We start from the raw sequence: 26,706 nt of genomic DNA, 5'->3' as shown, positions 1-26,706 counted from the left end.
TTGCTCATATTCCTGTATGCAACATCTCTTCTGCATTGTATTCTTGCTGTTTACTTTGTGTGAAACATGACTGTGCTGCCTCACTGCAGGTACTGTTGGCCTCCACTGCTAACCATCCAACACAGAGCAATGCTCAACAAACCCAATGTTGTTGGCAATGGCTATGGTCCCCCATTTTGATCTGGCTGTGCATACCTACCTAAGGGTCTATGACACGTAGTATGTCTTTTTTCAGTCTCAATAACCATGTATGTTCTCACTTCACCATTTACAACAGTGTGCATAGTGGATAAGTTATGGCAGAGGTGTTCCTGATGCTTGGGTTGTTACCTTCGGGTGATAGATGCCTTTAGTACTTACAATGGCTGACAATGACATATGTTCTCTAAGATTAGCAAAGCCCACTACCTGCAGAATGCTTCAGTCACCGCTAACACCTCTGTTACTCATTTTTGCTATCTCTAAATTGCATCTATCAGTCAGAAGTGCTAGGGTGGTCATTTACATATTTGCCCAAATGGTATACAGTGACATATCCCACCTCCACTTCCAATATGCTGTTTTTTGTAGATCACATATGCGTACCTTTTACTGCCTTTATCCTGCACACTGATGATATACAGCGCATTCCAACTCTATGTATTTGTGCCTACAATCCAGGATGCTTTTAGTTTTTATTACCATTGGTTTAAATTCTGTTACTGCACATTTCTGGTACTCATGTCCCATTTTGGGCAAAATACATAAAATGGCTGATATATTGGGTCCATAGTGGCTTAGATTTTTTCATAGATTTCTTAGCTTTATATATCTAAACCTGTGTAAGGCACAGTTTCTTTATACTCTGTCAGGAAATACTGCATAAGACAGAAGGGCTGACTTTCTATGGGATAATATGACAATACTAACAAGAGAGGAACAGGTGCTGATATGTAATTCACTATAGCCATACTTCATTAAAATATTGGTAAAATAGTATTTGCATTTTGAAATGATGGGCAGTATGCATGCCAGTAGGTAATAAAATTCACCAATGCAGCCACTGCAGACAAACTCCTCTTTTACTAACAAACAGGAACTTCAGTAGAAATGAAAAAGATGGAGAAACACGTCAGGAAAAAGTAAAAACTATTTAATTCGGTTAGCGCTTTCACATCAAAGATGCTTCATCAGTCCATATATTTCATCAAATTTAACTCTGTTTTATATATATATATATATATATATATATATATATATATATATATATATATATATAATATATATATATATATATATATATATATATATATATATATATATATATATATACACATACACACACACCCTATTAGCCAATCAATTAACAAACTACTAACCATTTAAATACTACAATTAATACATAACTTATATGCAATCATTCAAATATTATTAAAATGCAATTTTATAATAACATATATCTTTGAACTTGCATACTAGTATATCTATACATAATTAAAATTAACATATTATAAACGTCACATTTTTAAATAAGGTTAATAGATGTCCTGTCATTCAACCCTGGTTCCTTCTCAGCCTGTAATTCTATTATCCATCTCAGCTCACTCAGTTCTCCCAACTGTGACTCCTGATAAATGCATTTAACCACTTTAAACAAAAAATTATATGTTCTATCTTTGCACATGATCTGTTTCGCTAGGGCACTCCTCTCAGGTTCACTATTTCTAATAGCTCCCAAATGCTCCCTGACCCTCTCTCTTACAAGTGAGTGAGTGGTCTTACCTACATAGAAGGAGGAACAGGTAGAGCAGACAGCTAGATAGACCAAATTCCTTGTTTCACAATTCACTCTAACCTTAAATTCATATTCTTTATTTGTTCTAGGGTGTTTAAAAACTCTATCCTGACTCACTACTCCACAAATACAACAATGTCCATATTTGCTTAAACTATATACTTTAATCCCTGATATTGTTAGGCTGACATAATAGCCTCTTAAGATTTTTCTTGTTTCTATAACAGAAATTAGGCTTAGTACCAACAATCCCAGCTATCTCAGTAGATTGTAGTATATACCAATTTCTATACATAACCTCTTGTACCCTCTTAATATTACCAGCAAATTCAAGACAAATAGGTACATTTGCCTTAATAGGTCCTTCCTTATAATGCTGAGAGAGAGTCTGAGTCATACCAAGGATATACGGTCTTGCTTTAACCCTTCTTAATGCTCTAACTTGGTTCAAACCCACCTCAATTTCACTTTCCTTATATGTATGCTGTAACAACTCATTACTAAAAATCCCCATATCCTTATCAGATTGTTCCTGATTCATATCCAGCCTGGATATATGCATGGCTTGACCCTTTTTGATATTCCTATAAACATAGTTGGGATGCATACTATCTCTTCTTAAAACATTATTTCTTCTACATTCCTTCCTGTATAACTTCGTGGTGAGTGTCCCATTAACATCTTTTAATATTGTAACATCCAGAAAAGATTGTTCACTGTCTGAAACTGAATGAGTGAATCTCAAAAAATCTGTAGTGGTGTCCAAGAATACAAAAAACTCTTCCAATTCTGTCCTAGTACCTCTCCAAATCAATATAAGGTCATCCACAAACCTCTTATAAAAGAGAAATTTCCTAGCAAACTTTTCTTGAGATAGAACACAAGTTTCCTCCCAATATGCAAAGACCATATCGGTGTAGCTGTTGGCACAAGGTGTGCCCATAGCTATGCCAAATACCTGGAGATAGTACTTTTGTCCAAACAAAAAAATATTATTCTCTAATGTCAATTCCAATAACATACATAAAAAATGTTCTTTTTATCATATGTACTGTGTGAACCTAAGTAAATCTTAACTGCTTCTAATCCATAAGTATGGGGTATCACTGTAAAGAGTGAATTTATATCCATGGATACCAACAAACATTCACCCAGCTGTTCAAAAGAACCACCAAAAGTTATATTCAGGTCCAATAGGAGCTGTCTAGTGTCCATCAGTACATATAAAGAGTTGTCAAGTATTGGCCTCAAATTCCTTTCAATGTATTTAGACATTGAATATGTAACCCAACCTTGACCAGAAACTTTTGGTCTGTAAGGTGGGTTATTTTTGTCTTTGTGTAGCTTAGGTAGACCTTGAATAATGGAACTACAGGGTTGACGACAGTCAAAAAATCAAATAAAGGCTTTGTAATTAAATTACTAAAATAACAATCATGAAGTGATTTATATACACATCTACAACATAAATCTATATCAGATAACTAAATCTGTTTATACACCTTGATGTCATTTAACATACTGAGCATGGAATTCACATAATCAGAAGTATTAAACACAGCAATCCCCCCTCCCTTATCAGTAGGAAGAATGATAATAGATGAATCATTTTGTAACTCCTGCAATGCCAAATACTCATTTCAACACAGGTTAAAAAATCTGTCTTTGTTGTTGTAATTACCAGGACCCAATACTTTTCCCAGTTGAGACTCACAAATGTTGCAAAACACCTCCAACATGGGATTTAAGTCAGGGATAAACAAACTTGGCTTTTTAAAATCACTGCACAGTCTAGTGTTATTGCTAAACATAGATTTTAACATTACATTGCGTGCAAAAAGTCTGATGTTTAATACAGTACTTACAAAGTCGGTGTTAGATGCTGGTACAAACGTTAGCCCTCATTCAAGCACAGACTTCTGATGTTTCATTAATTCCTTGTCCGAAAAGTTAAACACCATCATTTTCAAGTTGTTGGAATATTCCACATTCATTTTAAATCTCGCCCCACTGCTCCTTCCTGCGATGGAAGCCTCCTCTTCCTCCCTTGACTGTTGGAACAACCCACCCTCGACGAATCCTCTTTGCAAATGGGAGGGGGAAGAGCCTGCAATATAGATGTCTGCACAAATTCTTTCCTCTTGACTGAGGAAACATGAGTAGTGATCTCATTAGGATTGTTCATCATTATTACATTGGAGGTAGAGGATGTCGCCATCATTTCTGAAGCCTCTGAAGTGTTTGGTTCATTGGTTTTAGCCTGAGAGTGAACAAAACCATTCCTGTGTACCCCACTGACATTCACATTCTCTATATTCAACTTTTGAGGGCCAGCAAAATTTGAATCCAAGTTCTCAATAACAGCCAATCCATCTTATTCCATTACCTTTCGGCCAAGTAAATACATGTCCATTTGAAAAGTCTCTAAGATCTCTCAATAATTTATTTTTCTTCTGCCCTATTAGATGTTCATGGGCAGAGATGCTATCACATAAATTAGAGAGCATTTTATCATACATACTGACTGGGACAAGAGCTCTCAAATCTTTCTGTTTCTTATGTATGCCCCTCAGTAACAAATTTTCACTGGGTTAGTGAAAATCTATTAACAGTGTCATATATTTAAGACTTGTTTCAAGATTCAGTTTCTGCCAACATTTCAATAATTCAGGAAACATATCAGCTGAGGCAGGCATCTTTAAGATTCTCAAACCCCTCGGAACTACTTTATGAGAGATACATGCCTCAAAATGAAATCTCTGCCATTGCAGCTGTTTAAATTTAAATAAATCATGTTCAAGTTCATGAACAATTTTCATTGCAGCCTTCTCATCAGACTGCATTTGCTTACATCTTAATTCTTCAGTAGGCATTTCAAAAACTAATAATGGATTGTTGCCCTGGGATTGTTGGTACTAAGCCTAATTTCTGTTATGTAAAAATAAGAAAAATCTTAAGAGACTATTATGTCAGCCTAACAATATCAGGGATAAAGTATATAGTTTAAGCAAATGTGGACATTGTTGTATTTGTGGAGTATTGAGTCAGGACAGAGTTTTTAAACACCCGAGAACAAATAAAGAATATGAATTTAAGGTTAGAGTGAACTGTGAAAAAAGGAATTTGGTGTATCAAGCTGTCTGTTCTACCTGTCTCTCCTTCTGTGTAGGTATGACCACTCATTCACTTAGAGAGAGGGTCCGGAGCATTTGGGAGCTATTAGAAATATTGAACCTGAGAGGAGTGCCCTAGCGAAACATATCATGTGCAAAGCTAGAACACATCATTTTTTGTTTAAAGTGGTTGAATGCATTTATCAGGACTCATGGTTGGGGAACATAAAGAGTAGGTTAGAACTGAGTGAGCTGAGATGGATAATCGAATTACAGGCTGAGAAGGAATCAGGGTTGAATGACAGGACATCTATTAAACCTTATTTAAAAATGCAACATTTATAATATGTTAATTTTAATTATGTATAGATATACTAGTATGCAAGTTCAAAGATATATGTTATTATAAAATTGCATTTTAATAATATTTGAATGATTGCATATACGTTATGTATAGATTTGTATGCTGTATGATGTTAGGATAATGTATTCTGTCTTTTTAAATTAATTGTAGTATTTAAATGGTTAGCAGTTTAATTGATTGGCTAATTGTTAGGGTGTGTATATATAACAGAGTCAAATTTGATGAATTATATGGTCTGATGAAGCATCTTTGATGTGAAAGCGCTAACCAAATTAAATAGTTTTTACTGTTTCCTGACATCTTTCTCCATCTTTTTCATTTCTACTGAAATGCCAGAAGATAAACAGATTACAGTGAATTGACTTTATAACAAGATACATTGGTCAGTGGGATTTAGTAAAATCCATATTTATTCCACAGCTAAACTGATTTCATTGAGGCTGTGGAACTTTCATGCAGTAGGTCTGTTTCCAATTACCTGTAACGCTACATGATCTCAGCATTAATATATTTACAGAAGTGGAGGTGTGGTGGTAGTAGGAGGGGTCCCCTGCTAAAAATACAAATTTTGCTTTGCTTGTTAAAGATTATGATCGATCTTGATTATTATTATTATTTATTTATTTATTTGCAATATTTCTTTGCTAATTATAGACAGGTTAATGAATCACTCCTAATGTCAGTGAAATGGGTATGTAGGAGACAGGAAAAGATTATCTCAGTATCAGTGTCCAGTTCTGGGTCGCTGTGAGCAATATCCTGTTAGGGCTTCCACAATGAGCCTATATACATGCCTCAATTCACCCAAAGACTGCAGTCATGGCCCTCTCTATGATTTATATGTACAGCATAAGTTGTAAATAATGAAAGCCAGGTCCTCTTCCCCACATGATGCTGCTAAAAATAGTGTTGCTTTTCAGAAGGGGTTGTATCTGGAGAGTGCTACCTCTAAGTGTTTGATAAATAAAATAAAAGGAAATATCTGGCCACAATGAATGGTAAATTTTGTAGATAGCAGTAGTCATGTGAGTCTTGAAAAGATGATCCATGAGCAAAACAGTAGTACATGGAGATGGAAAAATGATTTATTGACAGCTACAGACTGAAACCTGTTTTTTTCCAATAAAGTTTTTGAAATCCACTGCATCTCTTTTTAGAAGAATCTATATTTCTTTGTCCAAGAAGGAAAAGGGGTCACATGATTTAGTCTAGGAGATCATGTATCACGTTGGATAGCTTTCTTTGGTCAACCTCCACTCACAATTACCCCAGGTAACCAGTCCACAATGTTTGGGATAAGGTTGAAAAAATACCTGAGGCTATATAGTTATTTGACTAATTGTAAGGTTGATTTGAACAATAATATTCTCTGTTATGCTGATTAATAGCAGAGGGGTAATTCTGTTGTTCAGCATATAATTGACCTTCATGACTATCAATTTGAAGGTCTGTGAGCATTTAGAGGAGTGATTGTGGTGGCAGCATTTGGTGGGCAGCATTTTTTTGGAAGGGTTGAGAATAATCCATGCCACTACCAGCACAGAAGTGCAAATACAAGAACAAGTAGTAAATGTGAAAACCTGATATGCATTTCTGTGGCCACTGGCACAGGAATAAAACAGTGGAAGGGTAGAGGTGGGATGACTGTAGTCCGCCATACCACTGCAGGCTCATATGCAGCCACTAGACAAGATCACAGGCCATATATCACAAATGTAGCTTCTTCCGTGACAGGAAATTGTGATTTCCTGAGAAAGTCTTTGTGGTACCAGTAATTGCTGTTGGTGAAAATACAGAGTAAATGATAAAAAGGGGTTGGTTGAAATGAAGTACTGACCGTTTTGTAGCATTCTTATTATCTTTCCGGAACCTATGTACACACAAACTAAGCATTTATTATTTTGTCATTACCATCAGGTAAATAAAGAAATAAGTTATTGTCATAAAGTCTTATCTACCATAAAGGTTTACAGGAAAACAGCTATTTATAACAGCATAATTCATTGTTTGCTCAGACTTTCTTGTTTTTTTGCTAATCAATGTGTCAATATGATATCATCATCATCATCATCACAATCAGGTCAGTAAAAAGCTATCTTTTCCTCAAAAGATTTGTCATATTCACTTAAAACAAGTTGTAGAAGCATGCTTGCTCTTAAGGCTTTAGTCATGTGATAATGTTTGGTATGGTGTGAAATAAATTGGGTGAAATATTAACTAAAGAATTTCTGTCATGTAACCGACAAAAATTTCGACAGAGGCCAAACAGTAACATTTATTGCACAGATGTTCAAGTCCATGGTTTTGGGGTCACAGAAAAAGCTGTGAATCTCTAACTACAATAATAGATAGCTGGATGATTCCTCATTGTTCACTTTGCAAAACATTCTGTGACTGATGGGAGTGTAAACAGATTGCACTTAAAGACTGCTGTGTTTGCACCATTGAATAACTGTGTTTGCACACTGATATGATGGGTCTTGACAAAGCTCTGCTAGTTTCTCTGGCATACAAGCACCTGTGTGCATTTCCATATGTGTGTGTATGTGTGTGTGTGTGTGTGTGTGTGTGTGTGTGTGTGTGTGTGTGTGTGTGTGTGTGTGTGTGTGTGTTTGTGCTTGCACGTGTGCATCTGCATGTGTACACACACATATTACAGTAAGTCACATTCACCTTAACTATTGGCAGAACAAAGTTTAATGTACTGTAAGTTGGTAAAGTGTGTTATCAAATGTTTAATGGTGGGATCCCCTCATCCAAGTCACCTTTGCTTATCCTGCAAACCTGAAGGATGTCTGCCATACAGTAACTTGAATGGGGTAAATCCTTTTGAAACCTGGGACTCTTTCACTTATAGCAAAAGGAGTTAGTAAAGTAATAAATCCCAGTTCTTATCATCATGTTCTAAGGCATTCTTCAGCAAAGATTTCAAAGTTTTAGTAAAGTGTTCTACTAATCCATCAATTTGATGGTGGTACATTTACAGTTCTTAATTGTCTTCCCCTGTGTGTGAGTACTTCTTTGGTAAACCCTGCTCTGAAGAAAGCTAGCAGAAAATATTTGGCTATTGACTTAGCAATAGATTTTTGCACAGGTGCTGCTTTAGAAAACTTAGTGGCATAGCTAGACTTTACTAATGGACCTAGAAGATCTAAGGCTGTTCACTTGAATGACAACTCAACAATCAGTGTAGAAAGTAGCAGACAACTGAACCCAGATTATCGTATCATCTTTTGCTATTCTGGGCAAGCTACACATAATTCTTAAATGTTTTGCATTATACCATTTCATAGTGTCCTCTCAAAATATCGCTATGTGCCATTTTCATCATAAGTGCACTAAAAGATTTGAGAACTAACAGGTGATATGTATTATTTCTTTGTCTTTGTTTACCATATGTTGCAAGTCATTCTTCAACTGAAAATAGAGCTATGAGTTGTGGACAGTCTCCTCATCTGTTTCTTCATCTCTGGCTGTATTTTCCCTAGCCCTGCTTAATGCATCATGGACTTACTGTGGTTCTTTAAATTTTTTATTGCTTGTCTGCAAACCTGCTAAGTCAGAAATATGTTTGTCAGTACACTGATGTTAAATAGAAGGTGTTTCTTCTTCTAATGTTTCTTTTCCAATTCATTCCGCTACAAAAGGCAACTCCTGATACTGTTTTAATTCTGTTTTTACTTCAGTAATGTTTGTCTCTTTAAATAACTGCTACTGAGTTTCCTGTTTCTGATATCAGGCAGTCTCTTCTATCCCTTCCAGCCAAAGATGGATTCAAACTCCAATTTAGGATGATCACCCCCACATATTTTCCTAGGAGTATACTATATTGTGTGTTAAATTAGGTACCAAAGCTATGGGATATATCACTACTCAGAGTTTGAATTTCCTCATATGTTATAGGATATTCATTCCTGTTTTCATGAATATATAATTACTTCCACATTTCTTTTGCCCTTGGTTTTATGTTTGCAGACACATGCCTCGTTATAAGAGTGGCCAGGTGCACAAAGTCTAGTAGCCCATTCAATACCTTCATATCCACTAATACAGTGTATCTGTCTAGCTTTGTACTGACACATAATATGCTGATTCTCCTATGCTAGTCACTTTAACACATTCAGTCAGTGCATTTTCCTTTTCATAGTTCTGGATAGAAATCTTAGTTTTGATATCTGTAGCATTTATATTGTCATTACCATCATGCTGGTTAGAAATCACGTTTTTGTTAAAGATAGCATTCCCATTGCTAGTTAAAAAAATTATCAACATGTTACCTTACCATTTGTAAAACATGCTATTACTGGTGCAACAGATTTTGTGTATTCACAGACATTTACATGTTCTTAATTACAGACTTAAGTCACCCAGTTCTAAATAGTGTTTCATTAGCTAGTAACCTTCCAATTATTGCAAACAAGTTATCAGTACTCTTAGGGTCACTTGGGAAAGCCTGTTTACATAAACTGGGAGTGACCTTTTGAATCTATCAGTGGCTAACATGCATAACATTATGCTTTTACTGTTTGCTTATGGTTCAAACCAAATATGCTTTACAGCAGACATGGATGGTCTTAACATTTTATTTGCATTAAATTTCTAGTTATGAAATTCATTGCCTTTGTATTAGAGGACATATCAGCCATGACTAGCAATCTTTTTTTTTCAGCTTTTAACAATCCATATTATCAGTGCCTTCTCTCTATGTATGCTTCCAGCTCATCCCCATTATGATGAGAAGACAAAATTGTATCCTGTCACACTGTGTTCATTTTCCTGCGTGGTGGAGGGGTGGGGGGCATACCTCTCAAAAGCAACAAGGTATTCATTGATGTGATTATCTTTGCTCAGTTTCTTTAGTAGTGGGTGGTTTTTGGTGTGGTCTGTATGGCAACTATCATATTCATCTCTTCTGGAGGCTGATGAAATGTCTATCAGTAGCTTCTCTCCTGTTCTGATAAACCACAGCATGTTTACTCTTATTTCTGCTGAATCTTACGGAACAGAAAAAAATAAGCCACTCTTCTTTCTCTCTCTATCTCTTTTGTAAACACCAAAAATAACAACAGTTTTCTCTTTCCAGGTGGGTAATTAACAGAGAGCTTATTTGCACAGGCAAGATGTGATGCAGGAATAAAACCAACAGTATAAGTTGGTATAACTGACCAATATCTGTCCACCAAAACCACCAGTGTAGTAACTGACACTCACTAAAAAACTTTTTTTTAAGTTATGTGTAGTTTATTTTGAAGAATCTAAACAAAGTCCATTTTTAGCCTGAAACAAAAACCACAGACATTTGAATTATTTCTGGTCAGTTATAGGCCAAGTTGATTAAATGCCTCCATGAAATGCAAGGTCCCTTACAGTCCACAACTTGAGTATAGCAGCTCTGATTAATCTGCCCCAAACATGTCCAGACTTTGCCTCCTAGATGCCCCTTAGATAAATCCATAACTAGGATACTAATATCCCATGAGTAAATCCATTGCTACGCATCTAATAATAATTCTTCATGAGTAAATCCACACCTAGGCTACTAATACAACATAAGTAAATCCAGAGCTAGACTACTAATACTGCATGAGTAACTCCACAGCTAGGCTACTAATACTACATGTGTAAATCCATCACTAGGCTACTAATACTATTATTTCATGAGTAAATCCACAGCTAGACTACTAATACTATATGAGTAACTCCACAACTAGGCTACTAATACTCCATGAGTAAATCTATAGCTAGGCTTCTAATATTAATACTTCATGAGTAAATCCACAGCTAGGCTACTGATACTACATGAGTAAATACACAGATAGCCTATTAATACTAATATTTCATGAGTAAATCCACAGCTAGGCTACTAACACTGCATGAGCAAATCCATCACTAGGCTACTAATACTAATACTTCATGAGTAAATCCACAGCTAGACTACTAATACTAGATGTGTAAATCCACACTTAGGCTACTAATATTTCATGAGTAAATCCACAGTTAGACTACTAATACTACATGAGTAAATCCACAGCTAAGCTGCTAATATTACATGAGTAAATCCATAGCTAGAATACTAATGCAACATAAGTAAATACACAGCTAGACTACTAATACTACATGAGTAAATCCACAGCTAGGCTACTAACACTGCATGAGCAAATCCATCACTAGGCTACTAATACTAATACTTCATGAGTAAATCCACAGCTAGACTACTAATACTAGATGTGTAAATCCACACTTAGGCTACTAATATTTCATGAGTAAATCCACAGTTAGACTACTAATACTACATGAGTAAATCCACAGCTAAGCTGCTAATATTACATGAGTAAATCCATAGCTAGAATACTAATGCAACATAAGTAAATACACAGCTAGACTACTAATACTACATGAGTAACTCCACAGCTAGGCTACTAATACTAATACTTCATGAGTAAATCCACAGCTGGGCTACTAATGCTACATGAATAAATCCACAGCTAGGCTCCTGGCAATTCATTCATGAGTAGACCTACAGTTTCTTCTGGTCAGATTCTCTCCTAGATTCTATACAACTGTTCACAAAATCACTGTCAGTGAGAAGGAACTGCCCCTTGCATTGTGGGCTTTCAGCCCTCTTTTTAACTACATCTTTTCAGTTGATCTACATTAATTATGCCGTTACATGTTTTTTTATTCGAATAATAAGTTATCAAAAGATGTCACCATTAACTTCTAGCACATCAGATCCATAATGCCTCGATCCTGACCTCCAGCTAATGTCTGTGTGGAAATTACATGTTTTCCCTGTGTCTCTGTTGGTTTCCTCCCACTTCCCAAAAACAAATTAGGTGTTTCCACCTCAAACTCACCCAAGAATGGAGTTGGGCAGCAGCACAGATTCTAGATGGGAGAGTTTTATTTATTTATTTAACATTTGTTGACCAGGAAAGTCAGACTATGACAGAGCCTATTTTCAGTGGAAGCTCACAGAGAAACTCTCCAGATGCATGTCTTTGGATTGTGGGAGGAAACCAGAGCACCCAGATAAAACCCACGTGAACACAGGGAGGACATGCAGACTCTGCACAGAAGGCACTCCAGCTGAGAATTGAACTGGAGAACCTCTTGCTGTGAGGTGACAACATTAATTGCTGCACCACTGCACCGAGAGTTGCATAGACCAACCACTTTGGACATCAGCTGTGGTGCACAGCATCCTCTAGAGAGGACAAAATGAACCACAGACTGCAAACTGTGCCAGGACTAGCCACTCGATACTATAAAAATTGCCCCTAGGAGATTTGCTCATGTCATGGATATTTAATTTTCTCAAGAGGGGAAAGTTAGCCATAATAGTTAAGGTCTTTATATCACACATACAAGCTACAGGGTTTAATTCTGACCTCTGGTTATTGGCTAGGCTTGTAGTAGTCTGCAAACTGATAGCCTAGTATAAAGGTTCATACGTTGGTACTAGGCTATCGGCCCTAGGGCCTATACAAGCCTAGCCATAACAATTCCCTGGCTATTTCTTCCCACAGTATTTACTTCCCTGGACCCCTGTCTAGCAGGGCGACTGACATGATCCCCGGGGTGAATTTCCTATCTCCCATCCAATCATCAAGGTTCCTTTGGAAGAGGGTCAAAGAGGTGCTCTGCTTGACATGTATGGGCAGTCTATTCCAGCATCTGGGGAGCCTCTGTGTCAGGAACCTACCCCTCCAGCATGTTTTGTTCATTGTGATGACAAGGTTTAGATCCTTGGAGCATGTGTCTCTGAGGGATTGGGATTTCTTTATGTGTAGCATGCCCAACAGCTCTGAGTTTGACATGACCTTGTATGTTAAGCAGAGATCACCTCTGAGTAGATGATATGTGACAGTGCATAGGTGGAGTTTTTTTAGATGGTCAGCATATGGCATCTGCTTTAGGCCTGTTATTCTTTTAGTGAGGTATTTCTGCAGCCTTTCCAGTTGTTGCAGATGTCTTGAGAGGTACATACAAAATGGGGCATTGTATTCTATAATGGGTCTAATGAGGGATGAGTACAGTGGGACAATGACCTCCTTTTTACTGGACAAAAAGCCCTTAGTGATGAGGTGTGCCACATAGAAGGCTTTCCTGACTGTTGTGGCGATGTGGTTATCAAAGGTGAGACCACTGTCCACCTGTGTCCCTAAGTATCTTATCACACTTTGGTGTTTAGTGTACTGCCACCTATGTGGTAATTCATGGGTACATGTTTTTTCCCAAATGGGATAACTATACATTTCTTGACACTGAGCTTGAGCCCATGGCTCTGGCACCAAGCATTTGTTTCTGTAAGGCCCTTTTGTAGAATATCCACATAATTTGGGGATTCAGTAATGGCTCCCAGTTTGCAGTCATCTGCGAACTTTGTTAGCCAGAGTCCCTTAGTGTTGGCCTGTACTTCAGAGAAGTAGATGCCAAACAAGAGCGGTCTCAGGACTGAACCCTGAGGTACTCCACTTGTCACTTGTCTGAAGCTGGATGTGGAGTTGGCTACTTTTACAGAGTGGGTTCTGTAAGTAAGCCAGTTGGCAACCCATCGAATGATGTAGGGATTAATGCCCAACTTAGTAAGTTTATCTGATTCCAGAGTGGGGGATGGTGTCAAAGGCCTTGGTGAGGTCCAGATAGGCTGTGTTGACCACCTTACCCTTGTCCACAGCTCTGGAGACTAATTTGAAGAAGTCAATCAAGTTCAGGAGACAAGACTGGCCCTTCACAAACCCAAACTGCATGGGGTCCAGTGTTTGAAGGTTGCCAATGTCTTTGTTTATAAGTTCCATGATAATACATTCCATGGCCTTGCAGATCAGGCTTGTCAGACTGATGGGGTGGTAGTTCCCGGGATCCAAGGTGGATCCCTCTTTGGTGAGTGGGATAACCATAGCTGTGCGCCACTCAGTAGGCACGAAGCCTGAGGTGAGGCTATGATTAAACATAACACTTAGGTGAGGTGTCAGTTCATTTTGTAGTTCATGTACTACACAGCCTGGGATGTTGTCTGGTTCCATGGATGCTGTGTTCTTAGCTTTGGAGAGTGCGTTTTTTACCTGTGTAGCCGTTATTACCGAAATTTGGCAATCTTTCCGTATTGAGATGGGCCCTTTAGGGGGTGAGAGGGGGGTGAAGTTTGCACTGAATTGATCTGCCAGGATATTGGCAATATCCTTGGGATCAGTATATTTAATGCCATTCTGTTGTAGCTCAGACCAGATCTGAGCATTGCCATTTAGATTCTTGACATAGCTATAAAATGCCTTGTGGTTGTCTTTGGAATCTTTGGCAATTTTATTTTCGTAACTAGCTTTGGAGGATTTTATGAGGGATCTCAGCTTCTTACTGAGGCTGGTAAGGGAGTTTTTTGCATCCTGGGATTTTCCTCTTTTCTGCAACAGTTTCTTCCTTTTGTTGTAAAATTTGCTTATGGCAAGAGACCATCAGATTGGCTTCCTTTTTTGGAGGAGAGCGTCTTGGTTCTATTGGGGATGGCACAATTCATGCACGAGTGGATGTGCTCGTACAGTGCCTTAATGTAGGATTCAGCAGTCGAACTTTCAGTTTCCATCTGCATGGGTGTCATGAAGTTTGTCACTTCTGACTTGAGTAGCATGAAGTTGGCTTTGGAGAAGTTTTTTACGGAGGTTTCCTTACTGGGGGGTGGAGTTGGGATGTGGCTATCAAGGGTGATTAGCTTATGGTCAGACCTGACCAACGAGGGGGTGACCAAAGGTGTGGAGCATCGATTTCTCATGTTGGTAATGACCAGGTCTAGAATTTTGGAGCCCCTGGTGAGACTAAGGATTAGTTGATCCAGGGCGTTGGAATTTATGAATTCTAAGAACCATTGGGCAAAGGTGTTGGTACACATGTAGTTTTTCCCAGTTAATGGCAGAGTAGTTGAAATCACCTAGTATTAGGGTGTTTGGTTGTATCTTAATATTTTCCAGTATGTTTAGAAAGGTGTATTTACTAATAAACCTATATACATATATGGTGTATATCAAGCACATTAAAACAACATTTCCATTGCGTGCACAAGTGAATGTCTATGTACAAGCATTTGTGCACACGTCTGTGTGTGTGTGTGTGTGTGTGTGTGTGTGTGTGTGTGTGTGTGTGTGTGTGTGTGTGTGTGTGTGTATGTGTGTGCATGAGTGACTGTGTGCTTCTCTTGGTATGCATGTTGGTGTACATGTGTGAGTATGTTAAAAGCAAAAAGATTTGTGTGCAACATAGAAAATGAGCAAATGCCTATCTACATAGAACTTCCTTGATATACTTGTGGATCATTTTGACCTATATGTATTTATTAGTAACTAAGGAAATAAAAAAGTAAGACACAATTTATCATGCAATTGCATTCCATGCTTCAGATCCTCCTAAGTCACACATTAAATTTGATTATCTTTACTTACAACAGAGTATCATTTGTAACAGCTAATGTGCTTTACAGTCAAGCTTGGATGTTGTGTTTTTTTTATACATGTTTAAATGCTTCCACTGTTTGAGATTGCAACCATATCCCTCAGGAGCCAGGTTTATTTGCAAAGCACTAATCATCAGCTCAGGTTTGATATATGTGAGTACCAAATATGGGAGAGGGTGCATACTTCCCAACTTGGGAGGTGCAGAGAGGCTTGCTTCCTGCAAAGTCACTTTTTTATGGATTTTTACTTTGGAGTTGCAGTTTTCATTCAAGTTTTATATCTCTTCATTTTTTGTGAGTCTGTCACAAAAGAGTTGCTATCTTGTAAAGAAGCTAGATCCCTCCTATCACAAATGCTCAATCCTGCAATGTCAGAAGTTGCCTATTTCACAGAAAGAAATGGGAAAGCTCAAAGCAAGTGGTTTTTCATCGATGCAGACCCTTACACCCTCAAACTTATATAGCAGCTGCTTCAAGCACACATGGATAGTCCTTTTTGCATAGACAACAGAATAGTTATAACAGTGTCTGTCCATGCTAACTAAATGCAAAGTGGGTAAAGCAGTAATGCTGACGAGATTAATTCATGCAAATAGATATCCATCTCAAGAGTATGATAGAAATAATGAAAAACAGTCAAAGATTTGAATGATTTTCTTTTGTAACTCTGGGCCTTATTTATTTTTTTTCTTTTGCTAAGTGGTGAAAGTGGTTCAGGAAAAACAGAAGCCACAAAACTGGTTTTGCGTTACTTAGCTGCAATAAACCACAAGAGAAACGTAACACAGCAGGTAAGTGTCTGCATCTTCCATAATGAGGCAAATAGTAAATAAAAATTCAGCTGTAAGATAATTCATTGCATCTACTTTTTAATAATAATAAACTCACCCAAAGTGATATTCATCTTTGTTTATTTCTTTACTTCTTTGCTTCATATAATGACTTATTGTGCCAGCTTTTGTAAGGTAGTTTCCCCTTTCAGTATGAATACCATCTTAGAACTTCCCTGAAAACAGGCCATAGCTCTAGTTTGACTAAGCCAGTCAAAAAAGATAAACAAAGAACACATAAGCAAACGTCCAATAGAATATTTATTTATTTGACAGTATACTCTATGTTTGATGTGTAATCATGTCACAGTCCACTTGCATGTTACATTGTGACAACATACATAACAGAACTAATGCAGATCTTGGGACACTAAAGTATTTTTCATACAAAGTCACTTTCGTACATATCGTGTCCCACTTCCACTAACATTAGTCTGCAAAATGAGTTAAGTGTGTTTAGAAATAAAGGAAGAGGACATTAGTGCCTTATTTTGGAAATGCAATATAAAATTATATTGCTTCACTGAAGCTGCGTTGCTTTGCTTCCACATATTTACTGAAGACAAGTAGTTTGCTACATAAAAAAGTACTGGTAATTTTAATTTGAACATATCCCTTACCAAATGCATGACATATTTTATGTCTGTGATTTCATTTTCATATTGAATGTTTTCAGTTGTCCCTACATAGTTCTTTTGTATTCTGAGCCTTCCTCGTTGCCAGATTCCTCAAATGTAGACAGTACAGGTTAGAGACAACAATTGCAGACTTCCACTGCTGTGAAAAGTTGAACACTCTTGTTTCCTACATTTCCATTTGCACCTTAGAACAATTTCTTGAAAGAAAAGTGAGGGAAAAAGAGCAAAGTGGAAGTATTTAACAATGACTGATTTTTAAAGGCAACTTAATTGTACACCCCCATTATACCCTCATACTCACATTGTAATAGAACATTAAAAAGTGGCTATGTCCCTAATACCTAGAAGAAGGCAACTGTGGTCCAAATCCAGAAGGGAAGCTCTTCTATAAACCCCAGGAATTACTGACCACTCAGACTTATAAATGCATTATATAAGATGATGGACAAAATCATCAGAAAACTTGTTGAGGTCGACCTGCTTCTCAGTGACTGAATACGGTTTTGTCTACGGTTGATCTTGCATGTTTGACGACAGAATATTTTTGAGAGTATAACTCCTGCCTAGGATGAATATTTATCTGTCTGTACAACCTATCTAGATCTGACCAAAGAACAACACTATACCCCTAATGAAATCATATATCATCTCAGGGATCTGAAGATAAATGAAGCAGTAACAACATGGGTCCACAATCAGCTACATGTCTGTATGCAACAGGTGAGAATCTGAAAACTCCTTTCCTCACAACCCTCATGTCACCACTCATAGGCACCGGAAGCTGTTGAAGACTGGGGGGGGGGTGGAGGGTTTGAGGGGCACTTAGTGATCTAAAAAGGGCAAATTTTTATAACTATTTACTACCACAACGTAGGTTCAGTTGGAGGACATTTTAAGCTTAACCAATTCCCTTTTGGTGATTAAATTAACATTTTCTGATCGCTCTTACCTATCCCATGGCTGATAATTGTATATTAACCCTAGTGAGAATAACTGTGATCATACCATAGATAATTTAAGGGGATCCATGTAAGGGATGCAGCATTTAGGAACTACCTCTATTCATTAGTGGCATGAAGGGCAATCCTGGAGTATATTTTCTATTACCCATCCTTAGATCCAAGTTGCATTTGAATATGGACGGATGAGCTTTGTTTTATTTTTATGGATAGTCTGTTCTGGAACAGTGGTAGCCCCTGTGATATATATCCATCTCTCATCAACATTCAGTTTAGATACCTGGACTGAGTATTTCTGATGCCATTTGACTTGCTGATGTTCAGTAGGTCCATCTGTATAAGGTCGGAGGATGCCTTGTATGCCAGACACATCACCTCTAAGCACTCTGTAGGATACTGAGTATAGTAATAAATCTTTGAGATGGTCCATGCAAGACCTATTGTTTAGGACTTGTATCCTTTTAGTAAGGTATCTCTGAAAGTACTCCATTTGTTGCATGGGGCTGGACAGATACATGCCAAAGTAGGCATTATACAAAACTACAAAACAAATTACCCTTCTGTTCTGAGCATACACACACACACACACACACACACACACACACACACACACACGCACACACACACACACACACACACACACACACACACACACACACACACACACACACACACACACACACATTTCCTAACTAAGTAAACAGAGCACAGCCTTGGAGCAATAACTAAGTAAACAGAGCACAGCCTTGGAGCAATAACTATGGAAACAGAGCACAGCCTTCATAACTAAGTAAACGGAGAACAGCCTTGGAGCAATAACCAAGTAAATGAAGCACAGCCTTCACAACTAAGTAAATGGAGCACAGCCTTCATAACTAAGTAAATGCAGCACTTCTTACCTTGGGTGAGTCTGGCAGCAACGATGCGATCACTTCCACGCACTTTTTGTTTAAATTCACATTAGCATGCGATGCATGCATGGGTCCTCCTTAAAGAGTAACTCCATGGCATGCACAAATCCTCCTTAAAGAAAAACACCATGGTCTTGCAGCTGTAAATGTGGGGGGCACTCCCTCCCCCTCACTCTATGGTTCCAGCACCTATGTCACCACTGGAGTTCCTTGGACAGGTTGGAGGTCTGTCCTAGGGTCACCAACTGGACTTCACTGGGAATCTGCCCTATGGCCACCCACTAGAGTTCCTTGGGGGACTGTCCTAGGGCCACACTGGAGTTCCTTGGGGAGCTACCCTTGGGCCACCCACTGGAGTTACTTAGAAATCTGCCCTAGGGCCATTCCTTTTCAGCATCTATATCTCAAACATCAAAACTGAGTTTAGTATCTGGCTTTCCACATATACAGATAATCACAAAACTGGTAGTATGGCCACACTGACATCATGTTCCTTCAAATAGCATTTCACTTTACAAACACATGGTGAAATAGAAATGACCTTGCCTTTAATTTAAAAAATGCATCATTCCAGTATTTTTCAAAAATCTATCAGCACTACATAATATCAGTTGGCAGCAACTAAGAGTAGACAAAATAATACAATACTCTGGAATCCTTGTAGATGATGAACTTTCATTTGATATTCATATAGCTGCTGCTGTGAACAGAGGACATACAGCTGCCCACTTGATCCTCCATGGAGTCCAGAGCCATGACAGAGAGGTACCTTTTCCTCCTGTATGTAGTTCTTACCGTGTCAATTATAGAGTTCTGCACTCTGTTCTGTAACCTAATCCCACACTATTACATACAATGGAGAAGATACAAAGACTGCTCACAAGGAGAATTGAAGGAGATAAGTGTTTGTCTTACAGTCAATAACTACACTACTAATCTTTTCTCTGTGTCTTATTCTCTTTTTAGAGGAGACATATACCTAAAATACAGAGCATTAAGAGACCCTTTACTTTTTAAAATCCTTTGCTTTGAATAATTCCCTAATGATCATAACACATGAGGATGCTGGGCCTCAGAAAAAAATTAACTTCAGCCATACTGTGAAACATTCTATTGTATATCAATTAAAAAAGTATTTCTTGGTCTCTCCATGCCTATTTCCCATACCTATTTATGCATGAGTAATCATGGTCTGGGATTCAGAGGGATTCTGTCTGGCCATGCTAATTGAACAGTGTGGGTGACAAGATGGAAAAAATCTCCATTTCAAAGACATGGTAAAGCCATCCAGAGACACTTCTCATTAATGTCTCTTTTCCATGTTTCAGAATTGAACACTGTGCTATCAGACCTCATTTTCCTATTGTTCCCCTATCAGCCCACTCACTGTAGTAGCATAGGCACCCCCTACACACACACACACACACACACACACACACACACACACACACACACACACACACACACACACACACACACACACACACACACACACACACACACACACACACACACACACACACACACACACACACACACACACACACACACACACACTCAGCATTCCTTATCTGCTTCCCATATTGAGACCACTCAGACAGACATACACTTACACACTGACACAAACGCACACACACACACACACACACACACACACACACACACACACACACACACACACACACACACACACACACACACACACAAACTGATATCAGTTCAGCCTGTTTCATGTACTTACAGACACACATACACATGTCTGCATACAGATATCCTTTCATGTTTATGTAAGACATGCACATACACATGTGTGCATGTCAACACACATGCACACAATGAGTCAGAAAGTCAGGAGCTGTGGCTATTAGTGAGGAACAGAACATGTCTAATTAGTACTGGTCACTCCTCCAGGCTGCCATAATAGCATAAACTTCCCCAGTGAGACCACTGTTCACACTATGGCCTCTGCAAGGAGATAATCATTATAGAAGAGCAGTCTCTGAATGGGAAATGCTTACTTTGGTGTAGAAACCTTCAATAATAGGCTTACACATCATAGAAAGCCTTTCTGAATTATGGCAATAATGCTTGTGTAGTACTCTGTCATTTAAGGGTCTGGGTATACGGGTAATATTAGAAACCATCATTCAGTTCATTAAAAAAATGTGAAAAAATCACTAAGAACACACTGAGCACCCACCTCCACCCCTCTCTCTCTCTCTGTCGTTCTCTGTCTCTGTCACCCACACACACACACACACACACACACACACACACACACACACACACACACACACACACACACACACACACACATTTAAGCTGCACTTCTAATGTCTATAAAATCTGAGATGTATCATGTCAGATGAGCAAGTAGATATTTTACAATAACCCACAGCTGTAATAATGTATTAACTGTATAGAATCAAAGCTATTACGTATGTGCAAAATGAGATAGAGATATGGAACTTTTTGTAGCTGAGTTCTTTATCATTTTTTTCAATCAGTTTCATCATTAATAATTATCATTTTAATTGTTATCTCTTGTCTCTGTCTTTTTCTGTAACAAGATTGAGGTAGGAAATGTCTTCTGCATGATGTGTTTTCTGTGTTGCAGAAAACTGCAGAATTGTGCAAACTGTCTGGTTATTTGCTTCTTAGCATGTTTGTGTGAATTTGCATGATATGGTTGACATTTAAAATTATTCTGACAAATGAAAATCAGGTGGTTTTCTACTCTACTTTTGAACTCTTATTGTGGCATGCAGCATCATTTATTTGCATTTATTTCTTTTTTTAATTATTTATTTATTGATGAGTTGCTGACTGAGTTGCCCGATTGAGCAGGGCCCACCTATAGCAGAGGTCTAGAAAGAAAAATACAGCAGATACAGCTGCATCGACAGAGAAGTTAATAAATGTAGGATCACTTGCACATGGCAAGAAATAACTCAGGTGCTATTTTTTCTCACAATAGTTGTGTCTGGTTCCTAGCTGTCATTAAATACCTAAGAATGTTAAACAAAATATAACAATTAGTTACTCATGGTACATGAAAAGTACAACTGTGTAAGATGAAGTTACCATAACAGTAGATTTTCAGATAATCACTGCTGCAATAACCTTTTATAAGGGTTATAGCCTGCCAAGGATATAACACCCGTCAAGTGTCAGCAGCTCGAGATGAGCTGACTAAAAGAAAAGCTGGGTGCAAACCCCTTCAGAGTTTTCCTGCCAGAAGAAACAGAGAGGCTAAACCCTGAAAGGGCAATGCTAGGAACAACAAACAATAAATGTCCACATTCTGCCATAAAACATAAACCAAAAAAACAAGGGGGATGAAGGGAAGGAATGGCTACTGCAGCAGTAGTCATTAGAACATCTACTGTTATGGTAAGTTTAACTTACACAACCATACTATGTTCATCATACTGATCACTGGTGAAGTAGCTTTAGCTATATGGGTAGATTACCTTAGCTAACTACATTTTGAGGTGAGAAAGCATGTGATGAAAAATGGGTGGAAACAAAAGAGTCTGATCTGGAGGAAGATGATGATCGCTGGAAAGGAGGAATTTCCCTCCATTGCCATCTGTAACCCTGATGAATGATTTTCAGAACCCATTTGTCTGAAACAATCTGTTGCCAAAGAGAAACACGGAAATTCAGACTTTCTAGAAGAAAAAAGTTGTCAGGGTGGGAGGGAGTCACAAGCTCTCTTGAATAGTCATTCTGACTTGTTGGATTGTCCTGAGTTTGGGAGGTTTGAAACTTCTTTTTGGAACCCCCTTGCCATTTCTTCCTAAATGTCTGTTTACCTGAATGTTGTTGAGACTATTAATCTGTTTTTTTAGCAACATTGGAGCTAGAAAATCCCTTGGACAATTTGGAAAAGGAGGGCTAAAAAATCTAAAGAGATTTCCCTGGATCAGTTTGCCCCTTTCATCTCATTTTGATAACCTCTGCAGCAGAGGGGCCAAGCACTAAATCTCTTCTTCTTCTTCTCTTTTGGCTGTTCCCATTAGGGGTCACCACAGTGGATCATCTGTTTTCATTATTTCCTGTCCTCTGCATATTGTTCTGTCACACCAACCGCCTGCATGTCCTCTCTCACCACATCCATAAACCTTATCTTAGGTCTTAGTCTTTTCCTCTTACCTGGCAGCTCCATCCTTAGCATCATTTTCCCAATATACCCATCATCCCTCCTCAGCACATGTCCAAACCAATGCAATCTCACCTCTCTGACTTTGTCTCCAAACCGTCCAACCTGAGCTGACCCTCTAATATACTGATTCTTAATCCTGTCCATCCAAGTCACACCCAGTGCAAATCTTAACATCTTTAACTCTGCCACTTCCAGCTCTGACTCCTGCCTGTTTGTCAGTGTCACCATCTCCAACCCATACAACATAGCTGGTCTCACTACCCTCTTGTTGACCTTCCCTTTTACTCTTACTGGTACCAGTCTGTCACAAATCACTCCTGACACTCTTCTCCACCCATTCCACCCTGCCTGTACTCTCTTCTTCACCTCTCTTCCACACTCACCATTACTCTGAACTGTTGATCCCAAGTACTTAAACTCATCCACCTTCGCCACCTCTACTCCCTGCATCCTCACCATTCCTCTATCCTCCCTCTCATTCACACACATATATTCTGTCTTAGTCCTACTGATCTTCATTCCTCTTCTCTCTAGAGCATATCTCCACCTCTCCAGGGTCTCCTCAACCTGGTCCCTACTCTCACTACATATCACAATGTCATCTGCAAACATCATAGTCCATGGGGCCTCCTGTCTGATCTTGTCTGTCAACCTGTCCATCACCATTGCAAATAAGAAAGGGCTCAGAGCTGATCCTTGATGTAATCCCACCTCCACCTTAAACAGATCTGTCAAGCACTAAATCTCTATCCAAGGGAAATTTTAAAATCTCATTTTTAACATCATCTAGTAGATTCGTACAAATCTTCTTTAAACAGTACCAGTGGCCATAGCTCTGGAAAAGTATCATCACAGTCATAGACACATTGCAATGAGTAGTGAGTGACCTGTGCAATAGAAGAAACCATGTTATTTAAAGCAGATGTTTCTTCACAAGAAGAAACTGCTGATAAAGCATTCCTCATGCTTTCATAATTTGTCAGAATATACTTTAACATATGAGCCTGACAATTCATAATTTTGAAAATCCAAGTTGCAGAAGTTTACACTTTTTCCCATACCTATTCATAATTTTCCCATCTTTATCAAAACAAGTAAGATAGAAATTAGCAGGAGTGGGATCAACTAAAGCTATAGCTGCTGGGTCACATTTGGGAATAGTGTATAAAACTTAAAAAAACTGAAGAACTTTACATATTCTATCCAAACCTGTCAACCTAGAAACATCAAAAATCTGGACAAAGGCCCATGAAAAATAGGTACAAATCTGCACGATGATTTACATAAAATTTGCATATATAATTATGTAACCATGCCCACGCCAATGGAATTGTGAAATACTAGCATTCAAACACAAATTGAAGAAAAGACAAAATATTAAACACAAAATATAACCAGAACAATAGTGTTTTATTTATATTAACCTCTTGAGCTTATATCAAACTTTGAACTACTTGTAGAAAACAAAAATGCAATTTTCTTTTATAAAAATAAAATTAAGTGCTAGTACCCTATTATTCTAACAGCATTCTAAGTTTATAAGAATGATATTTTAAATCTGTCCTTGCCCTCCCCCGATTATTTAAGGCTTTATCCATATTTCTTGTGTTAAAACGTTGAGAGATATGTGTATGAGTGATTACAGTTTGAACATGTGTTTCTGAATGCAAAACACACTACAGCTATAAATTCTTAAGGGATTGCAATGCACTCTACTTATTGAGCACATGGAGTCAATTATTCCTGCCTTAGTCCATTATGTACCATAAATATGCAACTGAAAAAACACCCATTTGGCTAATTTTGTAAAACTATAGTATACAAACTATACAGTCCATATCAGCACAGTTTTTGACTACATTCTACACATTTTATCAACCTATATTAATTAATTAAAACTTGGCATGTAAAAGAAAACCAAAATAATATACACCACCTAGTAACATCCAGGAATATTAAAAGTCAGACTAGGAACTTATCCCGAGGGCTGAATGTTAAATCAAAATGTACTGTGCAAAGATAAAAGTTCCCAATTTTATGGCAATGGAGGCTGCAAAACAATGGCACAACAATGCAAACTGATTTCCAACAAACCGCCATTTAAATTTTGTAAAGACTGATAACAAGAGATTGATTAATTGAACTGTAGTTTAATATTGTTATCATGTAATACTATGACATTTTATTGCTTACCTTCAACTGAAAGGACAATCACAAATTAAGGAAAAATCAGTTGGTGCCAGGCTAAAGCTTTTTAATACCAGCTTTTTAATACCAGGTCGGAGCCCAAGGAAATTGTCTCTGTCTCTGATGCACTCCTCCGAAGGACAGTCTTGATAGGAAATTAAGCATTTATAATCTAGAAATAAAATAAATCTGGGTAATGATTTACATTTTAACAAAACACTTTTATTGATTTCCAAAGTAGCAGGACAGATAAGCGCCGCTGTTACATTTCATTACAACTTCAGTGTACTAACGTTTATATGTAGTCATCACAACATTACAAAACTTTGTGCCTGTTAATTCACAGAATTAATTCATTAATCTTAATCACTGGAGTATCAGTGTGGAATTCTAATTTTTTAATTAGTTGGTAAAAATCAGTAGGAATTGAATTAACCATTGGTCATCTTATCTATATTTTTGAGAGCTGTATCTTGTGCAAATCTAATTGAAGTCACCTGATTGGGCATTCTCATGTGTTGGGACTCTTTTAATTAGATATGTGGACCCAGCTCGTGCTAGGAGCAATGCCAGAAGTGGTTAACCAATCAGAAGGTAGCTAGTGTAGGTGGGGTGGGAGTCAGGAAAGGACAAGCCTTATTGGTAGAATGGGGACCACCAATGAATTACTGTGGCATAAGTGGAAGTGGGGAACAGTTGACCATGGGAAACTTTGAAAATCTATTTGGCTGAAATCTTTCTGAGGCGGGTGGAAGCAGACCTCCATTTGCAGAGGGGACTGCCATGTAATGACTATTGGTGTGAGCCTGTGGGGTGAGATCATATTCATGATCTGTGCAGTGGGGGGAGTAGTTTCCCTTATCTCAAAGACTGAATATAAACACTTTTTTGAAAAAAAAACTCCTGGATGGTTACAAAGAAAAATAAAAATAATTAAAATAAGAACAAAACATTTTGGAAAAACTATTGTCTCTTAGTAAACATTCCCATAACAACAAACAACCTGGCCGTTACAGTCTGTAGAAGAAGAACCATCTCGTGGTCTGAAAATGTGCAATGATGAGAATAAGCTGGCTTGCTATGGATATGTATAATCAGTCCTCCATGAGGGAAGTCTGTTCCCATGATGTTCTTAATGATAGAACCTGTCCCGCTAATCAGCTATTATGACTTAACTCTGAACATAGTCTCCGACAGTTAAGCTAAATAGACAAAGATCTAATTAAGGAGGGTCGAGGACTGAAAATCAGGGTAAAAAATGATTACCCAAAGTTAGAAAATATGGTTAGCTCATGGGAAGGGTCCCTAGGGCCCTGTA

The 26,706-nt window shown here is 38.0% G+C and overlaps 1 protein-coding gene across 1 annotated transcript in view; it reads left to right on the top strand.

Annotated features, from left to right (window-relative positions):
* Positions 1-26,706, top strand: part of MYO15A (myosin XVA) — a 1,299,796-nt gene that overhangs the window by 47,975 nt on the left and 1,225,115 nt on the right. The window contains exon 5 of the mRNA XM_044070057.1: positions 16,396-16,486. Within this exon, the coding sequence (XP_043925992.1) occupies positions 16,396-16,486 (91 nt within the window). The remainder of the gene's footprint in view (positions 1-16,395; positions 16,487-26,706) is intronic.

This window comes from Protopterus annectens, chromosome 1.part0 (genome assembly GCF_019279795.1).
Source record: "Protopterus annectens isolate FY-2018-M chromosome 1.part0, PAN1.0, whole genome shotgun sequence".
Taxonomy (NCBI): domain Eukaryota; kingdom Metazoa; phylum Chordata; order Ceratodontiformes; family Protopteridae; genus Protopterus; species Protopterus annectens.
This window is presented reverse-complemented; position numbering and strand designations above follow the sequence as displayed.